Raw genomic sequence first — 22971 nt, forward strand, 5'->3', positions numbered from 1 at the left:
AACAATCAAATTTTCCCAGTTGATAATTTTGCTTCTGAGCATCGATTCTATGCTGAAGTTTTAAGGACATTTTAACTAACTTTAACATTACTTTTGGGCTTTTATTGCCAAGGACGTTTTTTATTAAACGTTTGAAATTGGTTGTCCAATTAGTACTGTCCGTGAATTAATGACACCAAAAAGAAAATTAATGAAAAATATTTTTTTAACCGAAAAGAAGTTAAAGTTTTGTTTACATGTAGTTAACCTGTTATATTTTCACTGTAGTTTCAGCCCTAAACATTCAGAATATTGCGTAGAAAATTATAAAACCACAAAAAGTGAGGACTTACCGAAAAAACGTTTAAGTGAGAATTAAAAAAAATAACTTTCACACATTCCGCATAGATCACAATTAACTCCACCATGAGAACATTATTTGATATGAATGTTTCTTTAATCATATTATTTTTACTTATCACTTGTGATTACTGGTCGATGACCCAGTTGGAGATGGAGCACGCTTCTCGTTGTCCTGTTTGGGTTGCAAGCCGCACTCCATTCGCTGGTAATGTGGTCGCCAAGAACTAGCAGGTCGCGTGTAGTTTAGATGATCGTATTCTTTTTCTATTAAAAAAAAAACATTTAAATATTAATCAAACGCAATAACACACAAACAAACAAATTACAAACACAATGACATACAAACTTTTTTTTAAATTACCTAACATCCAAGTGACTCTGAAATCTAGCTACGGCTTATGCAACACCGCTTATCATGTCCCTGCTCAGGCTTCGACTTTATAAGTTTCATAGCCTACTCGTGAGTGGATTTACTCTTTATGTTTAAAGTTACTATAATCTCATGTAATTCATGAGTGAAAATTCTAGGCAAAAACACTCGCTACATACAAACCTGACTTGATCTCAAATATTCAAAGGAGATCCAAGGACATTATTCGCCATAAGTTGTGTTCTTAATAGTTTCGGAATAATCATTCCTTCATCATGTAAGGTATAAGGTGCCTTAATAATAATATTTTTTCTGAATTTGCTAATCAACTTATATCTGAAGACCATAATTTTAATAAATCAACGGGTTTAGAAATTTGACTTGTAAATAAAAATGGTATTTGTTTAGATAATCTAGAATTTTTTTAAATAAGTAAAGAAATTAATAAAGATTTACCCATAATAAATAACCAATTAAATTTAACTACAAGTCCACTTTAAATAATATTCCCATTGTGTTTCATTTATCTTCTTTTTTCACTTTCAAAATTTTTTTTTTTTATAAATGTCAGATTGAAAAAATTTCATTTTAATCTACATTTGACCTGATGATGGAATGATTAAAAGAAACCGGTAGTCACAAAGTAGTGTTTATTAAAGTGGTATTACACAAACACATTTTGAGTATGTCCAACTATTTGTTCACAAAAACTGGATCATCTCCAATTATAGGAGTCACGGATTCGGATCTCACATACTAATAAAAGAGTTTCTGCTCAATAAAAAAGCTTCTTTATTCTCCACAATAGATGTCTCTAGTGAAGTTCTAATGATTCAAGAACAATGTTACGAAATTTGTTAATATATATACATATATAGAACTTCCAAGAATTTTTACAAAATTTGTTAATATACATATATATATGTATACATATATAGAACTTCCAAGAATTTGAATAGTGTGGTTGTCAATAATGGGTAGAATTGGTGAACGTTACACGTGTGTGTTAAGTGATCACTTAAACCAGCCTATGATGGTCGTCAGCCCCGTAAATGCCCAGACTTCCATATTCTTCTTCATCTTTGATGAGATGTCAAAAAATAATATGAAAATAACTCCTGTAAATGAAGATAATCCAGATATTGTGAACAAGTATGGACACACTCAAAATGTTGTAAATGCACGTATTTTTACACTAAAACAGTTTACCATAGTGAAAATTTGTGAAACTTAAAAAAAACATGAAAACGAATCTTGTATTTTTACAGTGCAACAGTTTACCGTATTGGAATATTCCAAAACTGTAAAGCATAAAAACGAATCTTGTACATTACAGGAGTTTACTGTAATAAAAAATTCCAAAACTATGAAATATTAAAACGAATCATGTATTTTTCTTCATATTCCATATTCTTCTTCATCTTTGATGAGATGTCAAAAATAATATAAATATAATCCCTTACCATATCCTTCCTTGTGCTTGATTTCATCATACACATGCTCTTCAGCTTTGTCATCACCATGAGGATATATATTTGGATTAGTCCAATCGGCATCTTTATTCTTCATTGACATGGTTTGATCATAATCTATAAGTGTAAAAATAAAACAATTAAAATCATATACCTACAGTACAAAGAACTGCGATATTTTTGATACAACAAAATAATGAATTTTGTATATTTATTGATTTGGCATTTAATTTATAGAACTCCATTTTAATTTGTGTATTAATTTTAAATCAAACACAGGTTTTTTGAGTCTATTAACGCCATTCGTTTGAAAATGCCATAACTAAGCGAAAAAATTGTCACAATATTAATTTTTAATGTGTTTTTGTTAATAAAATACAACTTAGTAGACTCAAAAAAATTGTGTTTGATTTAAAATTAATACATAAAAAAAATAATAATAAAAATGATTCCGTACATTCGTCAGAGTCTCCTGAACAACTAGCTCCGGCCATTTTAAGTTTTTCGAGGTCTGTATTATTCTTTTTCAAGGAGAGGTTATTCTTGATATGATTTGCGACATTGTTCAAAAGGTTGGTCGAATCGTCAGCCCGAGGTCCCCCTTGATAGGAGTAAACCGGATTATCGAAATGATGGCGATCTGAAACCGAGGAAAACATTAATATATACGCACCAATAAAAGCTAACAAGTAATGACAATCAAAAATTCATATTGTACGAGACACATTTTAGTAATATTTTTATCAAATGTAAGATAATGCTTGTTAAAAATGCCAACTAAGACAATTGAAGTAGTAAATAGTTTTTTTTTTAAGTTCATAAAAGAAGTGAGTACCATAAAAATGATAATTTCTTTATTGTCAACTAGCTGTACCTGGCCACACGTTACTGTGGCTTAGTCTGGTTAAATGATAAAAGGTTAAATAGAAAACACGCATTTCTAATATGTTTGATTTCAAAATGCTTGTGGGTATACAATATGCCTTCAAGAAGCACTCTGTCCGCCATTAGTAACGATTAGTATTGTGTGAATTGCCGTCACTTTCAACAAATGGCGCTGTCATTGGAGTAAAAAAAACTGTAAAAAATTTCAAAGCAATCGGTGAATAACTTTAGCAATTTTAAGATATCAAACAAATGAATCTTGACATTTTTACTTATAAAGATAAATAAAAACATACACTTTTTCAAATGCAAGGTTGTGTCAAAATTTCCAAACAATCGGTGCATAACTTCAGGGGTTTTAAGATTTTGAACAAAACACTGGCCAAATTGAGAATGTGGCATACTTAGTTACACACTTGATATCGCAAATTTGATTCCTGTCAATTGTACTTTTATTTTAAATGTACCTGGTTGAGAATTTGGATCAGCGATGTACTGCACATGTGCTATTTCTGTCTTTAAGTTGGATACTCGGCGCCGGTAGTAGAACAGCAGAGCCACGATTATTCCAACGAGAATCAGAGCAACCAAAACGCCAGACACAATCGCTCCATTATTTGCTAGAATAAAAAGAAACACATTTTGTATTTAATAAAATAATGAATGGAAGCTTATTAATTTAAAGGGATACGAATGATGTAAGTGAGGCTCAGACATGATAAAAATAGTGTAGAACATTGGTACCAATCTAGGACACAAAATACAGAACCCTCTTTTAATGGAACGGAAGGTCTGTTGACGACAGCCAATAGTCTGGCTTCCCCTGAGGAGTTTTATGTGGTTTTCTCCCAGCAATGAGCAAATGCTGAGAAGTTCCTGATAAATAATAAATGTTTGGTAAATAATAAATGCAACTCCCATCAAAGAAAAAAAATGTAGCTTAGGACATTATGAAAAAAAATGGAGGAGAATAGAAGATAAGAAAAGAAAAATAGCAGCAATGACTTGGCCACTTAGGATCGCATTACTCTTAACATACTAGCATATGTAACTTGGACACTATATGTGAAGTATTTTATCAAACAGCTGAAAAATTTATATAGAATGTTACAATAAAAATCTAAAGACCACTCTTTCAGATTAAAATAATGCATCGCATATCGCTCACTCCTTTCAAGAAAGTCATAAATCGAAAATCGTCAATTTTCAGTTGTGCATGTTTTCAGAATGCCCAGAAAATGTACTATATCCCAGCAAAAGCGACAAATTTAAAACTTAATATGTACCCGCTACAGGGGAGAAAGTGTTGGTTTTGCATTTTGAAGAAAAGGTATTGTTTAATTATTTTTTTAAAGATACCTAATATTTATTAAATGGAAAAAAAATCAGGTTTTTGCCTAAAAAGAACTGTTGCACAATAAAAAGTTTAATAAGTGGCTTGATATTTATTTTAAATACATTGTATTATATTTTTAAACTTTAAAAACGATCTCCTGAAAAATCTAGTTTTTTGATTTATGACGTCGTTGAAAGGAGTGAGCGATATGTATATGGTAAAATAATAGGTATCAAAGTATGTATCTCAATTAATATTGCGTACGCTTAAGTTGGAAAAAAAACCTTCGGGAACCCAGTACATGAGTGCTTATTTGAAAACAAAAGAAGACCAGTTTATCATACAATATCGTAAGAAAAAAAGTTAGGATACTGTTTTTTAATTGAATACAAAGGAAAGATAACCAGAAGTTGAAGTTAATAAGGAAAATATTATTTTGGTGTTTTGAAATTAGAAAAACAACTCACTAGCTTCTTGTCCTCCGATCAAAGAATCACTAAGTCTCTTTTCACACTTGTCTCCGGTGAAGCCCTGTCGGCACACGCAACCAATTGCCGCGTGGCAAATGTAATTCTCCGAAGGACATTGGCATGCCATCATGCAGTGCTCGCCGTAGTAACCCTCTGGACAGACTGCGAAATTACAAGAATTACATATTTAGTACATGAAAGAAGTGAAAAAGTGTGTATTCATAAAACTTCAAGCATTAATTAGCATTCAAACATTCATTTAGACTTATTCTGTTTTGTAGGAGATCAAGACCGATGGAAAACTGGTTCCATCTGTAATATAAAAATATTATATAAACAGGATAAAAGGTATTTATTACAAGTCACTAAAAAAAGTATAAGAGAATATAAGTTCATATCAATCTATCCAGTTTAAAACTTGAAATCAGAACCTGAGATTTAGGAATCGAATATATTTGATAGGGTACGGATGACATAACAGAGGGTCAGGACGAAGGATTTTAAAGCTATAGGGGAAAGAAAACTGAAAAGGATTATTCCAAAGCAATAAACGGAAGACGTACAACCTTGTTTGTGGGAAACGTTTAAAAGTGTCTTTTACATACTGTTGGTAGAGAGCGGGAGACGCTTATAAGTGTTCTATTTGTTTACTTATGGCAAGGCAAGAGACGCCAAAAACATTGTACAGATCGGAATTGGGTTTGCCGGTTACTTGTGATTAGCATACTGAAGGTTGGGTGGCATACTGTCTCCGTGTAATTAGGGTCGTGGTTGATGAAAAAACTGCCCGACAACTATGTGTTAACCTGTTAACCGGAGGGGACGCATAAATATGTCAAGCGTTAACAATATCGGGTACGGGTAGGACATATGAATATGTCCTTGAAATATATGTTGCGCCCTGGAACAGGCAGGACGTATACTTTTCGAACAACAAAGGTATTAGTCATCCATACATGTCTCAACATGAATTTAAGACACAGAATGAATCAGTATCATTTTGCTATTGAGAGTGGTAGACGTGTTCTGGGTGAGCAGTGACGGGTACGTACTTACACTTACCTACCTATTTTGGCACCCGTTACAGTTGCGTAATTGGACAGCGGACCGCCCGGTTAACAGGTTAACAAAGTAAATTCGATCTCTGTACAGCTTATGGCAATATCAGTGAATGATCGATTAAAAAGCACCTTTATATGATTATTCTAGGTTAGGGCTCGGTGCATAATAAGACTGGCTCTGAGTCACCGAGATCAGTATAGCGATAAGGACCAAATGGAGGAGTACTCACTCTCGTTGCAGTGGGCCCCGGTGTAGCCGGGCTTGCAGCGGCAGTGGCCGTCGTTGCCGCGGCAGGTGCCGTGCTGGCCGCAGGAGCAGCGCTGGGCGCAGCCCGCCCCCCAGGAGCCCGCGGGGCAAGGCACCGCGCACGTGGGGCCCGTCCAGCCCGGGTTACACAAGCAAGCCCCTGCAGAGAGCATACATGTTTTTTATATTTTTTTTATATGAGGTCAAGGGATCTTGCATCCCTTATGTTACTGCGACCATATTAGGTCTATTGTGACCTTTTATAGCATACATGTTAACATGTGACCAAAATTATTTAAAAACTTTCTTAACCTTTCCGGGAGTACGGATGTTATTAAAAGTCGGTGCGAATTTTTCTCAAAAGAGTATCGACGTTAATGAACATTGAAGTCTGTCTGTCAGTTGGTATGATGTAACTTGTGTAGCAATGACATATGTGGTATTTGTATGCAATTTTTGAGTTTTTTAAATTATTTTTATATAATTTTTATTTTAAAAAGATCCCACTCCACAGAGAATGTCGGACATCAATTATTATACTCCCGGAAAGGTTAAAATCATATAATTTCACAATATATATTAAGCTAACAAAAAATGTAATACAATCGGTTCTAGGTTAGGTATCTATTATGTGTATGCAAGCTAGCAATTTCATAAAATTCTTTTCTGGCATCGTAGTACATCAGAATAATTGAATAATTTTGTAAGTTAGGCAACATTGAACACTTAAAATATACCTGTAACATGATGGCAGTCTGCACCATTTTTGCAGGCACATTTGTTGATACAATCGAGTCCATATGTTCCTTGCGGGCATGGATGTTCACACGTCAACCCTTTGTATCCTGCTCGACACTTGTATTCTCCAGTTATGTGATTACAAGGATCATTATCTAGAACAAAACATACAATTAATATTCCAATATTGACAACATAGCAAAGATAATCATTGATTGTGTAGAAGGGATTATCGTCTACAACAAAACACACAATTAATATTCCAATATTGACAACATAGCAAAGATAATCATTGATTGTGTAGAAGGGATTATCGTCTACAACAAAACACACAATTAATATTCCAATATTGACAACATAGCAAAGATAATCATTGATTGTGTAGAAGGGATTATCGTCTACAACAAAACACACAATTAATATTCCAATATTGACAACATAGCAAAAATAATCATTGATTGTGTAGAAGGGATTATTGTCTACAACAAAACACACAATTAATATTTCAATATTGACGACTTAGCAAAGATAATCATTGATTGTGTAGAAAAGATCATTATCTACAACAAAACACACAATTAATATTCCAATATTGACAACATAGCAAAAATAATCATTGATTGTGTAGAAGGGATTATTGTCTACAACAAAACACACAATTAATATTTCAATATTGACGACTTAGCAAAGATAATCATTGATTGTGTAGAAAAGATCATTATCTACAACAAAACACACAATTAATATTCCAATATTGACAACTTGGCAAAGATAATCATTGATTGTGTAGAAAGGATTATTGTTTACAACAAAACACACAATTAATGTTTCAATATTGACAACTTAGCAAAGATAATCATTGATTGTGTACAAATTATTGAATACGAGGGGCGTTTAATATATTCTCAGAATCAATATGAATGAATAGTTTACACTCTGTGGTATTGCAAATGCTGGCTGACATTCTATGAAATTGAAAGTGAATAATATATGAAAATTACCAAAACCATTGTGGACCAAATAGCAAATGTGTAAAAACTGTAGTTGCATATTAAATGTTTGGAGGAAATCATATGCATTGTGTATAATATTATAGTAAGTAAAACAGGCAAACAAATTACCAATTCCTATGTAGGAGATATTATCACAGTAGTAAGAAAATGATATATAATATTATATAAAGATGAAATCAGTGACAGAATGACAACGGGCTGCAATGAAGTAATGCCTGGTAAAAAAATAATAAAAAGAAAAATAAATGGTTATGATGAAATAGGTTAGGGGAAAAAAATTTATAAACATGCGGTTTTTATTGATTAGTTTTGAATACTAAATTTTAAATGAAACCATGAAAGACAATTGTTAATGTTGTTGTTAATGTACGTAAAAAATAAATATTCATTCACTCGAATTTGAATGCTAGAATTTTATTTTTTTTTTTTACTAAGAAACTATTTTTTTGCGAAATAGATATATCAAAAAAATATATGTGTGAAGAAATGTATTTCATTAATTTTTTTATTTATTTAAAAATGTTCCACTGATAAAATAGAGTGCGACAGAGAAAAACCAAGATGGCGACGTTACATCAGTTTTGGGAAGGACTTGATAAACTCAAGTTTTGCTTTATAACACTTAATTTTTTTAATAAAATTATTTATTACTTTCTGTAAATAACAGTATCACACTAAAATATGGCAAACGGATATGTAAATAATGTTAAATTTAAATATGAAATACAATATATATTTTTTTTAAATTTACTTTGATTATTTTTAATTTTAATCTTAATTTGCTTTGTTTTAAAAAAATTGTAAAACGAACTCCCTCTCTAAACACAAGTATCTACTTTATTAGAGAGGTAAAAACGTTATATTTGAAATGTATTGTATATTTACCAATTATTTTATTTTATTTAAATATTATTTTGTAAAAAAAAATCACTATGCACATTTAAGTGGCTGTAGCGCAAATTATACTAGCATTATTACCTAATGACCAGTGCTAAACTCACCACACGTGCAATCACCAAAATAAAGCCTAATTTCTGTTTATTTATTTCATCAAAAAATTCCTTCCTTAATTTTCCATTTAACCATGTTTATTTAACATTTATCCATGTTTATATTTACAAAACAAAAACATGGGATATAAAAAAATGAAAGCGGGAGAAATGATAAACAAAAAAAATAGAAACGGACCAGGAGGGCTCGGGGGGCACTTCTCCATGCAGCCCTGTCCAAAGAAGTTAGGGGAGCAGGGCAGGTCGCACTGCACGCCCTGCCAGCCCCGCGCGCAGGAGCACTCGCCCGTGGTCTGGTAGCAGGAGCTGCCGAGGTGCGGGTTGCAGTGGCACTCCTCGGAGCAGTCCGGCCCAAACAGCCCGGGGGGGCACCTTGTCTCGCAACGCACACCTGTCACGGTACCCCAGTTATAGTCCACCTTCTTCAACACTCTTCCAAACCCTTATCCACACCCGATGGTGCATAGGGCATCATCATATAAACCAGGGGTTCCAAATCTTTTTCAGCCCGCGGCGCACTTACAAGTTTAGTATTTTGTCACAGTGCCCTACTTTAGTAAGCTATTTGGAAAAGACAATGTGACTAAATAGTCGAAAGAAATAGGTAGGTACCTACAATATAAGTTGGGTAGAAAGATGCTAGCTCTCAAAAAATAAATTGTTGCTTTATAGGTACCCGAGAATATTTGTGGTTTCGGATAATGATAGAGGATCGACTCACGGCGCCCCTCTTTGCTTTCTACGGCGCACCAGGGCGCCGCGGCGCACACTTTGGGAACCCCTGATATAAACCATTGTTCCGCAGAGTGTGTACCGCAGCACACTGGTGTACCATGGTGATTAGTTGGTGTGCCGCGAAAAAAAGTCTAGTTTTGTGAAAATAACACAATTGCTCCAAATTTTGATCGCCTGTGCTCAGTTAAGTAGGCTCACATTTCGCATTAAACATAATATGTTAAATATGTTACCATAATATGGTAAATATGCACTTCTGACATTTCTTAATTTGGTAAGTGTACCTTGAATAGAAAAATTTTGCGGAACACTGATAAAAACAATGATTATAGCTCATGATAATAGCTCGCTCACATATTCAAATGTATGTTACATAAAATATTTTTAAATAATTTCTTTCCGTAGTCACTTTTTGGTATGCATTTTTAATTGATTTTTCTTCTTCTTTTTCAACCTCCTTAACCACACCCGATAGTGCACAGGGCACTGCATCATATAAACGCAGTGGTATCTTGATCGTTATTAACACATGAACGAAAGATGATCAGCCCTCCGCTTCAGGTACCAGTCCAGAGTAAAATTGAATTAATATTAGAGTGAAAAATACACTTATATTTATTTGACCCCCCCTTTGGAATCGAACCCGGGACCACCAGTATGGTAGCCGAGAGTGCTGACCTTTACATAGTCCACCAGCGCATGTAAACACCCATCCCGATTCTGACACCATTTCACACCCAATCTCTTTTATTGAGACCTTAGATTTTCTTAGTTAAATTGACTGTATACAGTTCATACCACAGTCATTGACGATAAACCTAATTCAATCCAAATATTATAAAGAGGGTTTACCGATAGTTGCCACCCTAACTTATGTTGATACTTTGTTCTGAGACAGACAAAAACTTATGTTTCTAAATGAAAAACTCATGTTTTTATTCTCCAAGGAAAAATATACACATTCTTTAAGGATTCCAGTATGTTGAATCCAAGTTCAACGTCTTGTATAGAAAACTGAAAAAAGCTTCTTTTTTTTACAAAAACCACTAAAATATACTTTTGAATTACAAACTGAAAAAATTACAAATGGTGGAAAATGGTAATACATACATATTTTGTACTCAGATTACTCGTGAAAGTAATAATTAATTTTAAATCAGCATGTACAAGCACCTAAAGTATACATAATTTTAAGCGAGGAAACACTGTGATAACAGGCAGTGTATTACATATTTGACATATTTAATATGATAACTACACAAAAATCTGTAGAGGATTTCCCCAACATGCCGTGAATCCCAAATGATATTTTTTTTATAGAACAATCACACAATTTTTAATTGATAAAAGAATAGATTAACTTTGCTTAAGCAAGAGGAAAAAAACTGCATTCAAATATAAAGGAATCAAACCGCCCTAGCTTTGGGTTATTATTTAAAAAGTAGGATAAAAATTCTCAGGTTTTTTTCATAAGACTTCTTAATAACAATACTAATTTACAATGTACTATATATTTTTTTTAACAAATGAGCCATTTACGACCCTTTTTATATCCTTTTCAAGAAGGATGTCCTCAATATAAGATGTTGCCGGATAATTTTTTGAAATAATATTGTACAAATATATTTTGTATTGTTTGTAATATATCAATCAACATAATCTCGACATATTCTGCAAATGAGGTAGCTAGCAATATTGACCTTGAAATACTAAACGCACCGTATGATGTATTCATATGCGTAGGGCGAGTAGTAACAATTTGACTATCACAAACATTTCTGTGGTTGTGAGTATTTTTTTATTATGAGGTCAAGGGATCTTGCATCCCTTATGTCACTGCGACCATATTAAGTCCATCATGATCTCCCTCTGTATCATAGCTCACTCTCGAGACCTACATGAGTCATGTAGCTCACGACCTGTTTTGGTGGTAAGAGCTTCACCTTCTCGGGTATACTTTTTTGTATCTGAACGTACGGGATACGCCTTGTTGCATTCGGAAGACAATATCATGTATGTTCCTATGGTTAGGGCGGTTAATGAAGAAATAATCTCATTCATCGGAAGGTGCCATAAGTAAAGCAGCGAAGGTATGAAAGGAGGTGGATATGAGAAACTGTCAGCAATATATGATAAAGACCTTATGCCTAAATACAAAAAGTTAAAGGAAGATATTGTAATTGTCATCTGATGAAAATAGCTACTGAAGCATACAATATCGTAAATGGTGCCCGTAAGCAAACAGATATGGTAAAACTACTCTATGATAATTCAATTAGTGTGTTATTCTATAGATACATACATAGTAACATTCAAGCAAAACAAAAGGCAATTAAATTATAGATCAGGAAAAATAAAACATTCACAATTCTAAATAGATGTTACAAGAAATCTAAAGACTGACACCACCATAGATATGTCACTGTGTGCATTTTGGGTCACAATACAACCAAACATCATAATTTGAAATGATTCAAGCAAATTCAGTAAAGTTTGTGTTTGAGGGTGAATGTAACAATGTAAAAATATTTGTTTTGGAATATTTGCACAGTTTCAAAAGACACAACTACAATTTGCTAATATCGTTGACCGAATTGACAATATGTTAAATGGTGGTGCAACCGACTGGTGGTGGTTTGTGACTACGGAGAAAGAGAAAACAAGTTTGGAAGAATTATTCTGTATTTCGAGATTATATTTAAATTACCTTTCCAGTCATCTTTGCAAAGGCAATCTCCAGTGAGTGGATCGCAGCCTACGCTCTTATCTTCCACGCAGTTGCACCTTTGAGTACATCCTCGCCCGAACAATCCCGGCGGACACTTCTGTTCGCACATCTCGCCAGTGAATCCGGGAGCGCACGTGCATGTTCCTGATAAGAAAAAAGAATAAAATTAGTCACTATGGCACCTGTTTAACCTTTACCTTACTGTGCTAAAAATTTCCGCGTGCAATGGTGACATGTATTTTATACACCATATGAAAATGTGATTTAAAAACGGGAAAAATGTGAATATTCCTAAATTTTGCTTTTATTGAACATAGTTGAAGTTGAAATGTATAATTTTTGTAATGTTAGCTCTGATAAGTATCTGAATACAAGAATAAAAATACACTGTAGTAACCGCCATGGCTAGCATTACGGCACGACAACCCCAAACGATGACTTGCGTGCTACTAAAAGGAGTTCGGAGTGGAAATAGTATGAATACGCGTACGCGTATACGCAAAGCACGGCATGCATGCTGAGAAACGTTTTTGTATTGGTGATTCAATCCCCGATTTTTTTTACAATATATTTATTTCCGTCGCTGCAAATAAATAACTTTATATATATTCATTTATTACTTTACTTATAACCCTTATCCGCACCCAGTGGTGCATAGGGCACTGCATAAAATTGATGCAGTGTTATCTTGATCATTACTTACACGAAGGCAAGGTGATCACTCTTGCGCTTCAGGAACCAGTCCAGGGTAATATTAAATAAATATTACAGTGCAAAATCACTAATATTTATTTTCACCCCCCTGGGAATCGAACCCGGGACCTCCAGCACGGTAGCTAAACACGCTGACCTTTACACCACGGAGGCGGACAATATATATATTATAATATTTTCATGTAATATGTTATCATATTACGGAGAAATACAAGAATTCTGAGCCTGTATGTATAGTATTTTGTAACAATATTCTCATTATTAGAGTCGAATTGTAGTAAATACATATCACCAGGAAGTAAAAGTTGTTCATCAGCATGTCTTTGTCTTCTCCTAGCATTTAATACAGGAGATTGATAACTGTTATAATGATGCTCATCTACACTGGTACCTAAAGTGCAGGATTGGTCATCTTGCCTTCATGATTAAAGATCAAGATAACACTGTTGATTTGATGCAATACTCTTTGTGCCATTGGGTGCATATAACTTTAATTTTTTGGTAAAATCTGCCAAAAGGTCTGCACTTAAAAATGTTAAATGAAAGACTATTACATACATTTGTGGCAGTACATATTTTTGAACCTATATTATCTAACTCCTAAGTGGAGAAACATTGGATCCGACGCCAGACACAGGTCTGTGACGTGGTAGAGCGAATTGCTTGGCTGAAGTGGAAATGGGCCGGTCACATAGCCAGAATGACTGACGACAGATGGACGAAACGCGTTCTGGTGTGGAGACCGAGGAACCAGAGGACGTCCACCGATGAGATGGGTGGACGACATCAGGAAGTTTGCTGGAAGACAGTGGATGGGGACGGCGCAGGATCGGGAGGAGTGGAGGCGGAAGGAGGAGGCCTATGTCCAGCAGAGGACCTAAACGGGCTGATATGATGAAGTGGAGAAACACAGATTTGAGAACAAGTTTATGGACAAAATGTTGTGAATATATATATTGACATTAAACCGTATTTCTCGTACCATTTTGAGGATTGCAGGCTCCATTATTCTTGCATTTACATTCCCTGTTGCAGTTGCGACCGAAGAAATTTCCATCACATGGTCTATCACATTTCCGGCCTTCCCATCTACAAAAAATATAAGATCAGAAAATTGGTAAATTTAGATTAACAGATTAATAGACTTGAATTAGAAATGACAAATTAAAAAGGATGAATCAATTACCCATCAGTGCAATTGCACTGCCCAGTTTCAGTAGAGCAAGCGGCACCGTTGCGACATTCACATTCTTGGGAACAATCTACTCCATATCGACCTGAGGGACATTCCAACTCACAGTTGACCCCTCTGTATCCGGGAGAGCATATACATGTTCCTGAAGGAAGAGAAAAACTATGATTGACAATTTGTGGCTTATAGGATAAAATACGAAGGAAATATATCAAAAGGTAACACTATCTTTGTGAAACTATATGACCGACATATATATAAACTGGCTTTTTGGTAGGAAGACATAATGACAAATGTTATTTATTGTTTCGGCATTCACTTTGTGGCAAGCATGCTTAAATTATAAATAAATCACTTGTTTTTATATTTTTAATAACTAGTTGCGGAAGCTACACATGCTTCCATCTACGGTTTCAATATAAATAGTTTGTTTTCAAAACTATAGATGGAAACATCTATAGCTTCGTAAACTAGTCATTAAAAATATAATACTCAAGTGGTAAAGAAACAAGTGTTTTATTTATAATTTAAGTGCAAATACATTGCAAATAAGGAACCGTTAACTTTGTACATTTTTGTGACTTTATTCGCACATTTTATAAAAGTTTATATTCATAATAAAATGTTAATATGTATTTCCATGCAAAAAATAATATTTTAATTCCAATTGAATTTTTACTTGATAACACCACAATTTCTTAAAATCTATTGTGACATGTGTTTCTATACATTTCGCATAATTTTCAAACACCGTATGTAGGCTTAGTCTAAATTTTAGAGTTGTGTCCTTGGGGCGTGAAGGGTGAAGATAATTTTAGGAACACCAAACATTCTCATAATAAATAATAAAAAAAGGACTGTTAAATAACCTAGCTTTAATGTCCGTATTTGAACTTACCATTGATAGGCGAGCACAGAGCATTGTGCATACACGTGCAAGATTTGTGGCAGCCCTTGCCGTAGGTCAGTAGTGGGCACTGGCGGCTGCAGAACCTGCCGTCCCAACCGGGCAAACACTCGCAAGCACCTGTCCAGGGGTGGCAACTGCAACAAAAGATTTACTTAAAAAATAATGTAGCTAAAAATGAGAAATGGCCAATATTTAATTTAAAACTATTAACCCTACTATTATTATTGACCTAATCAGTACATTGATTTTCATTTGTCACTACATTATATTCAATAATTACTATTAATATGGCCGAATATATTTTGTGTTTAATTTTTTATATCCACTCCAAATTACAGGTGTGTTGCATAATTCAGTCATTTTTAAAAGGTAAATTATGCAATTTTAAATATTTACCTTTTAAAAAGATGATTTATTTTAAAAGAAAAATATTATGGATGGTGAAAATGATTTTTTTTAGGCAACTAAAAAAAAAGATCAGGCCTTTGTTCAACTGGAATGCAAACAAGCTGGTGTGATGGGGAGTGAAAAATATATTAACTTTATAAAATGAAGCAACTTTGTTTTAACCACCTTTTATTGGTACACTTTTTCCAACCGAGTATTAATTATGAGAATTTCAATGTTTTAGAATTTGATTATTTTAATAAAATAATAGTAATCAATATCACATATGGGACTATATTTGTTCCTTTATAAATGTAATGTAATTTTCTGACTTTGAAATGAGGCCAGAGCAGAAGATAATAATACTACTCCCGTCCTTAAGCATCTATCGACCGAATGGGTAGAAATACCGTTCCCGTCCTTAGCAAATTAAGTAAAATGGAATAGTAACCAGAGAATAATCTATTTCTATGTGCGGTTAGCCGGTAGTTTTTTTAATAGTTTGTAGCGCATTTAAGAAAAAGATTTCATTCTCCAAATTATGATAGATTGCCATTAAAACTAAAACAATGATAAACCCTCACAGTTCTGATGTTTGTGACATGCACTCGCACACTTGGTCGCACTTGGGCCCGTACATCTCCTTGGGACACGCCCTCTCTCCGCAATGCTCCCCTTTCCATCCGTCGGTGCAGTTGCAGGACCCGGAGAAGGGATCGCAGACTCCCTGGTTCAGGCAGAGGCACGGCTCGGTGCAGTTTGGCCCAAACCAGTTGGGAGGACAGGTCTCTAAACACTGAAAGAAAAAAAATATTCAGTAGGCTTTAAAAGAAAAACAAACAGTGAGAATTAAGTGCTATTTAACGCAGGCACTTAAATATCATCAGCCTAGTACAGTGGTCGGCAAACTCATTAGCCAAATAGGCACATTACAATGATTGAGAGCCAAATCTGTTTGGATTCTAGTATACCTTAATTATAATCTTAGACCTTTATTGAACTACAGTTCAGTCAATAAAACTTGATTTCACACTCAATACGGATTTTATGCATTTTTGCTTTTATTTTCCTAAGCAAAAAACGTTCAATGGGATTCATTGTGCCTTTTTGGTACTCTATAATACACTTGTGTCACATTATTCTTGAAATATATCAAAATATGTACAAATAAGATCGTAACATAAATAAATCAAAGCACGCATCGTGTGTCACTCTTACCCACTGGCGATGCGGAGCGTCGAGAGTGAGACAGATATGTATAGGGCATGATTATGATGCGGACTAATTACCGACCTCAAGAAAAATCGGGGATCTGTTCTTTTATTTATCCTTGTGATGTTACAAATTATTAGTCAGATATTTCAACAGATGTCATAAGGCCAAGGATTGACATATTATTTTATCCGAAGTTCCACACCATGAAAAAATCCCTCCAAGTTGAACTGAGTTTCGAAACTTGGAGCAAAGTAAAAACACATACGCTTATGTCAGCCGCGTTTGGGGCATGTTTTGTGAAAACACATACGGTTATGCGAGCCGCGTGGATCCGGTTAATGAAATTATTTTATTTTGAATAAGATTGTTGGTCCAGCTCACCCTGTCGCCCGTGTAGCCGGCGGAGCAGAGGCAGGCGCCGGTCTCGGGGTTGCAGGCGGCGCCGTTGTGGCAGTCGCAGCGCTGCGCGCACTTGTCCCCCCAGCGGCCGCGCGGGCAGCGCTCGGCGCACGCGGCGCCCACCCAGCCGCGCGCGCACACGCACGCCCCGCCCGGGCCCGAGCAGGACCCGCCGTTCTGGCAACGGCACTCGGAGCAGTCGCCGCCCTCGCACGGCTGATCACACCTGCCGGAGAAATATCTTTATTATAAATTTACCCGAAAATTAATATAAGTGTCTACATTTCCTATTGCCTATTAAACACTTGCCCTTATCCTAAAATACTGTTTTTTTTTTCATAATTGTTACTGTGACTAATTATTACTCAAGTGCCCTCAAGTGCCCTTAAGTTTAAACTTCACAGTATTTTGATAATGCCTTCACAGGGCTATTTTTTTTATTTTTATAATTTAGACCATAGGTGGCCAACATTTTTAGCAGCCGGGCCAGATTTAAGAAATGAGATTTCCTACCGGGCTGTAAAACAAAATGTATTTTATTATCCAAAGCAAACAAGATCTTCTCAGTTCTTCTGTTACTCTTCCCTTCTTTAATCCAATGTTTTAACTACTTGACCCCATTATTGGTCTTGAAATTGTCACGATAGTGAAATACTCCCATATATGGGATATGATACGAACTACGCAAGATGGAATGTTCTTTTGGTGGTTTTGTGTACACTAAAGGAAAAAATGTGTTATTTGCTCCGCGGGCCGCAAGTAGACACCAGGCGGGCCGCAAGCGGCCCGCGGGCCGCGGGTTGGCCACCCTTGATTTAAAACCTAAATATCAATGTTTAATTTTGATATTTCAAATATACAATGGAATATTCATTGTTTCAATCAATCATCAAGATTAACTTGCTTTTATATAATTTGATCAAAATAACAACTGACACCCTAGCGCTTCCCACGAGTAGAACAAACTCTAAGCAAGGTTCCTATATTTGTCCTTATACTTATGATCAATTTGTCAACGATGAATATGGGAAATTTGATATGTTCTACTTGACATTGTCAGCACTGCAATAGCATACATAGTAAGTCGATATTTATATTGTGGTGTGTCCCAATTTCCACACAATTTGTCTTGGACTTGAGCTTTGATCTTTCCCTTTTCCCTTTCCTCCCTCCTGCCCCTATTTCAGGTATCTATATTTAATGACACATGTAAAATTTTGTAAATGGAATGTTACTAATAGCTGTTTTTTTGTTACTCATTAATGTAAATGTATTTATGTAACTGTTCTGTAAAATTTCCAAATAAAATAAAATTAAAAAAAAATGTTTAAAGTTGAGACAACTATAATATTGACACCTCATCCGTAGGGTGAATAATCCAGTGTCTGATATAATATATAATATTAATATTTATTGTAACTGCTGACAGTTGGTAGAATTCCATATTGAATTGTTGGGTAATATATCCAAAATAAAACACGGTTTTTTGTTTTGTTTTGTTTTACTAGTATCCTAGTCTAGGAGAAATCCACATTACCCACCAAAATACCCACCATTATATGTACTCCTAGACCTAAGAATAGCAATTATTGTTAGTATATAAGGACATTTTGTAAATATTTTTAGTCAGTGTTTGATAATGTCCTAAGAAGACGAAACGCGTCACGTATTAATATATACATAAATAAATGAAGAATTCAATCCAAAAAACCGTGTTTTATTTTGGATATATTACCCAGCAATTCAATATTAATATTGTCGATAAGTTATTGAATAGCATTTCAAATCTTTTAATACTAATATAGTGAGTGTGGAAATTGGTAAAAAGGTACGGATGACTTACAGTGGGCCGGTCCAGCCCTTGGCGCAGTGGCACTCCCCGCTGACGTGGTCGCATGTGCCCGCCTTGCTGCAGCGGCACTTCTCGGCGCACTCAAGCCCGTAGCTGCCCTTGGGGCAGGGCTTGTGGCAGGCGCGCCCGGTCCAGCCGCGGGTGCACGCGCACTCGCCACTCAGCGGATCGCACGCCGCGCCGTTCTCGCACACGCACTTGTTCCCGCACGCGCGGCCCCAGTACCCGGCGGGGCAAGCTGGAAAGGGGAAGAAACGATATCATTCTCTCTTTCAATTCAATTCAATTCAATTTATTCAATAATTAATACATATCGCTCACTCCTTTCAAGAACGTCTTAAATCAAAAAACTTGATTTTTCAGGAGAACGTTTTTAAAGTTTAAAAATGTAACACAATGTATTAAAAATAAATATCAAGCCACTTATTGAACTTTTTACTGTGCAACAGATCTTTGGTAAGTAAAACCTGAAGGTTTTTTCTCCATTTAAAAAATATTAAGTATATTCAAAAAAATTATTTAACAATACATTTTTTTCAAATGCAAAAACAACATTTTCTGCCCTGTAGCAGGTAAATATTAAGTTAAAAATATGCCTCTTTTGCTGGGACATAGTACATTTTCTGGGTATTCCGAAAACATGCACAACTGAAAATTGACGATTTTTGATTTATGACGTTCTTGAAAGGAGTGAGCGATATATACATTACAAACTAACATTTGAGGCATATACATCAAAAATATAAATTAAAAAGTAAGCAAGAAGACTCTTGTTAAAGATGTGCAAGAATCCCGCTTCGGGATACTCCTTCAGACACATGGAACATATCAATATCCAGTGTGATATTGTTTAACATAGCGGTAGCTCTTCCTACAGGCATAACCATCGGCAGGTAGATCCTGTACAAAGGAATGTGAAACAATTTATGCCGACGCTGTCTTAGGTAACTATCGGGAATATACAGACCAATCCTCTGGATAATTTCAGGATTATTGATCATACCGCGCAACAATCGGTAAAAATGCGTAATCAAATTCACATTCCTTCTAGTTCAGTGGTTCTTAACCTGGGTTCGATCGAACCCCAGGGGTTCGGTGAGTCAGCCTCCCGGGTTCGGCAGAGGGCAAAACACACACCCGACTTGTACAATATTACGAAAAATGATACAATGTATGACGTATATTTATCTAAAAGATCTAGTATATTATTTGAAAGTAATATATTAAATATCATGAAAAGTGATACGACAAATGATATATTCATTTATCCAATAGATCTAGTATATTATTTGAAAGGAATATATAAATCTAGCAATATTTTTTTCCAATTAAGGGTTCGATGAACGCGCATATGAAACTGGGGGGGTTCGGTACCTCCAACATGGTTAAGAACCACTGTTCTAGTCTCTAGAGACAAAGATTGTTTGCAAAGACAGATTGGTGTGCGTTCTATTATCTCTATTTACCACTGAGATAGAATGCTACATCAATCTCTCTCTGTGAATCGGCGTGATGGTTAGTTAGTTAGTCAAACCCTTATCCGCACCTGGTGGTGCATAGGGCACTGAATCATATAAACGCAGTGTTATCTTGATCTTTAACACAGGTACCAGTCCAGAGTAATAATAAATAAATTTTGGAGTAAAAAATCATTTCATTCATTAATTTTCATTCAAACCCTTATCCGCACCCCAATGGTGCATAGGGCACTGCATCATATAAACGCAGTGTTATCTTGATCGTTAACACATGAAGGAAAGGTGATCAGCCCTCCGCTTCAGGTACCAGTCCAGGGTAATATTGAATAAATATTAGAGTGAAAAAATCACTTTTATTTATTTGAACCCACTGGGAATCGAACCCGGGACCTCCAGAACGGTAGCCGAGCATGCTGACCATTACACTACGGAGGCGAACTTTAAAATCACTTATATTTATTTGAGCCCTCCCTGGGAAATGAACCCGAGACCTCCAGTACGGTAGCCGAGCTGCTGTACATCACACTACTGAGGGGGACAAGTGAGTTAGTTAATTATGAAAAATACTCACAAATGTCGCATTTAAGTCCGCCGTATCCATTTTCACACTTGCAGTTGTCGGGAGCGTCACAGACCCCGTGCACGCACGGGTCGGTGCACACCGGGACGCAGGCCTCACCGTCCGACGTCAGGGCGTATCCCTTGCAGCACTCCTCGACGGGGCGGTGCTTCACGATGGTCTGGGTCTTGTATTCGGTGCGATAATTGATTCTGTATTTCGAGCACCGTGGCGGGATGTTGAAGCACCATGTGTATTCTTTCACTTGATACGGTTTCTGCTCCGTCACACGAACTGTGGTTGTGTACCTAAAAAGTACAAATGAGAAATATCATAGTAATACAGGAGAAAGTGACCAAGTGCATTGTTTTACAAAAACGTGACGATTGCCCATTTGATATCTTACTAGCTTAATATTGCCCTGAAAAAATCCCAAAGGATTTTAAACTTGGAAGTATAATATATTGAGTAGTTAAAAATGACTAACTGCATTGGTGTTTATTTTCTTGCCAAGCAATAGTGACTTAAATGGCCCTCCTGAACATTTTACGTTTTGGTAGTTGGTCACGAAAGTGACCAACTACCAAAGTCGTACAGGAGAAATCCTGTACGACTACGAAATATACAATTTATTTACTAAAATGCACCACTCTAAAAATTTCACTAATCTAGGGATTATTTAATTTTAAGTTTTACTTGGTAAATTTAAGTTTTGATCTGACACTTCTTGGTGGAACTGCATTTTATATATCGCTCACTCTTTTCAAGAACGTCATAAATAAAAAATCATCAATATTCAGTTGTGCATGTTTTCGGAATGCCCAGAAAATGTACTATATCCCAGCAAAAGAGGCAAATTTTTAACTAAATATTTACCAGCTACAGGGCAGAAAGTGTTGTTTTTGCATTTTGAAGAAAAGATTTGTTTAATTATTTTTTGAAATATAATAAATATTTTTCAAATGGAGAAAGAACCTTCAGGTTTCACCTAAAAAGATCTGTTGCACATTAAAAAGTTTAATAAGTGGCTTGATATTTATTTTTAATACATTGCATTATATGTATTTTTAAACTTAAAAAACGTTCTCCGGAAAAATCATGTTTTTTGATTTATGACATTCTTGAAAGGAGTGAGCGATATCATCTCATTACACTGACTTTTAATATAGATAAGATCAATATAATAAAAACATATTGTGATAGCCTAAAATGTTTCTGTATTTTGAATCAACTGATGATTCATCCGGTTACCATTAAAAAGAGCTAAATGCCAGACATATAAAAATATTGCTTAGTATTTAAAGGAAATTAGTTTGGTTATGATAATATTATATTTTATTTTAACAAAATATGTTAAAATTTTCCATTGAATGTAATTTGCAAACAAATTCGCTTTTCCGAACAGATTTGAAAATATGTTTGTAAATAAATATACTTCTTAACTCCACGAAAACCGCAATTAAGCTTGCCTTAGCTTTGCCTTGTCTTTTATAAGGCATCAGGTTCCCGCCGCACAGGACGTCCACTGCTGACAATTTGTCGTCAGTTCTCGTTTGAACTTCGGGACGCGTACCTGACTACAAATAACACAAGGGAGCTGGCAGCCGACAGAAGATCTTAGAGGCAGTTTGTGGACTCCATATGATCCACATAGGAAGCGAATATGAATGAAGGGGTAAATCAATGTATTTAAAATTTGGCATAATCTCTCTTGTGTTCTGAGTTTGGCCAAGCCAAAAAAACAATTAAAATACCATGTGCTAAATTTCAAACCCCTTACTTACTTTTCACTATTTTATTTAGGTGTATAAAAGTGTATGGAAGAGTTCCTGTTAAGTACTTTTTTTTGAGATCATAT

At 35.2% G+C, this 22971-nt stretch overlaps 1 protein-coding gene across 4 annotated transcripts in view; it reads right to left on the minus strand.

The window, feature by feature from the left end:
- Positions 1-360: 360 nt before the first annotated feature.
- The window catches only part of drpr (multiple EGF like domains draper), a 61228-nt gene continuing 38617 nt past the window's right edge, over positions 361-22971 (minus strand). For 2 of the 4 annotated variants that reach the window (XM_088277960.1, XM_088277959.1), the window contains exons 3-18: positions 21126-21421; positions 19068-19314; positions 17207-17450; positions 16195-16406; positions 15212-15357; positions 14308-14458; positions 14104-14210; positions 12387-12551; positions 9123-9335; positions 6921-7076; positions 6167-6343; positions 4873-5037; positions 3537-3689; positions 2642-2824; positions 2176-2301; positions 361-606 (exon numbers count right to left, since the gene is read on the minus strand). In XM_088277960.1, coding sequence (XP_088134086.1) covers positions 458-606; positions 2176-2301; positions 2642-2824; positions 3537-3689; positions 4873-5037; positions 6167-6343; positions 6921-7076; positions 9123-9335; positions 12387-12551; positions 14104-14210; positions 14308-14458; positions 15212-15357; positions 16195-16406; positions 17207-17450; positions 19068-19314; positions 21126-21421 — 2890 coding nt within the window. In that variant the 3' untranslated portion in view covers positions 361-457. The remainder of the gene's footprint in view (positions 607-2175; positions 2302-2641; positions 2825-3536; positions 3690-4872; positions 5038-6166; positions 6344-6920; positions 7077-9122; positions 9336-12386; positions 12552-14103; positions 14211-14307; positions 14459-15211; positions 15358-16194; positions 16407-17206; positions 17451-19067; positions 19315-21125; positions 21422-22971) is intronic. The other 2 variants (XM_088277962.1, XM_088277961.1) reach the window with 1 other exon arrangement.

The sequence above is a fragment of the Brachycentrus maculatus genome, unplaced genomic scaffold (genome assembly GCF_059751285.1).
Source record: "Brachycentrus maculatus isolate JH-2025_06_01 unplaced genomic scaffold, ASM5975128v1 h1tg000051l, whole genome shotgun sequence".
Lineage (NCBI taxonomy): Eukaryota > Metazoa > Arthropoda > Insecta > Trichoptera > Brachycentridae > Brachycentrus > Brachycentrus maculatus.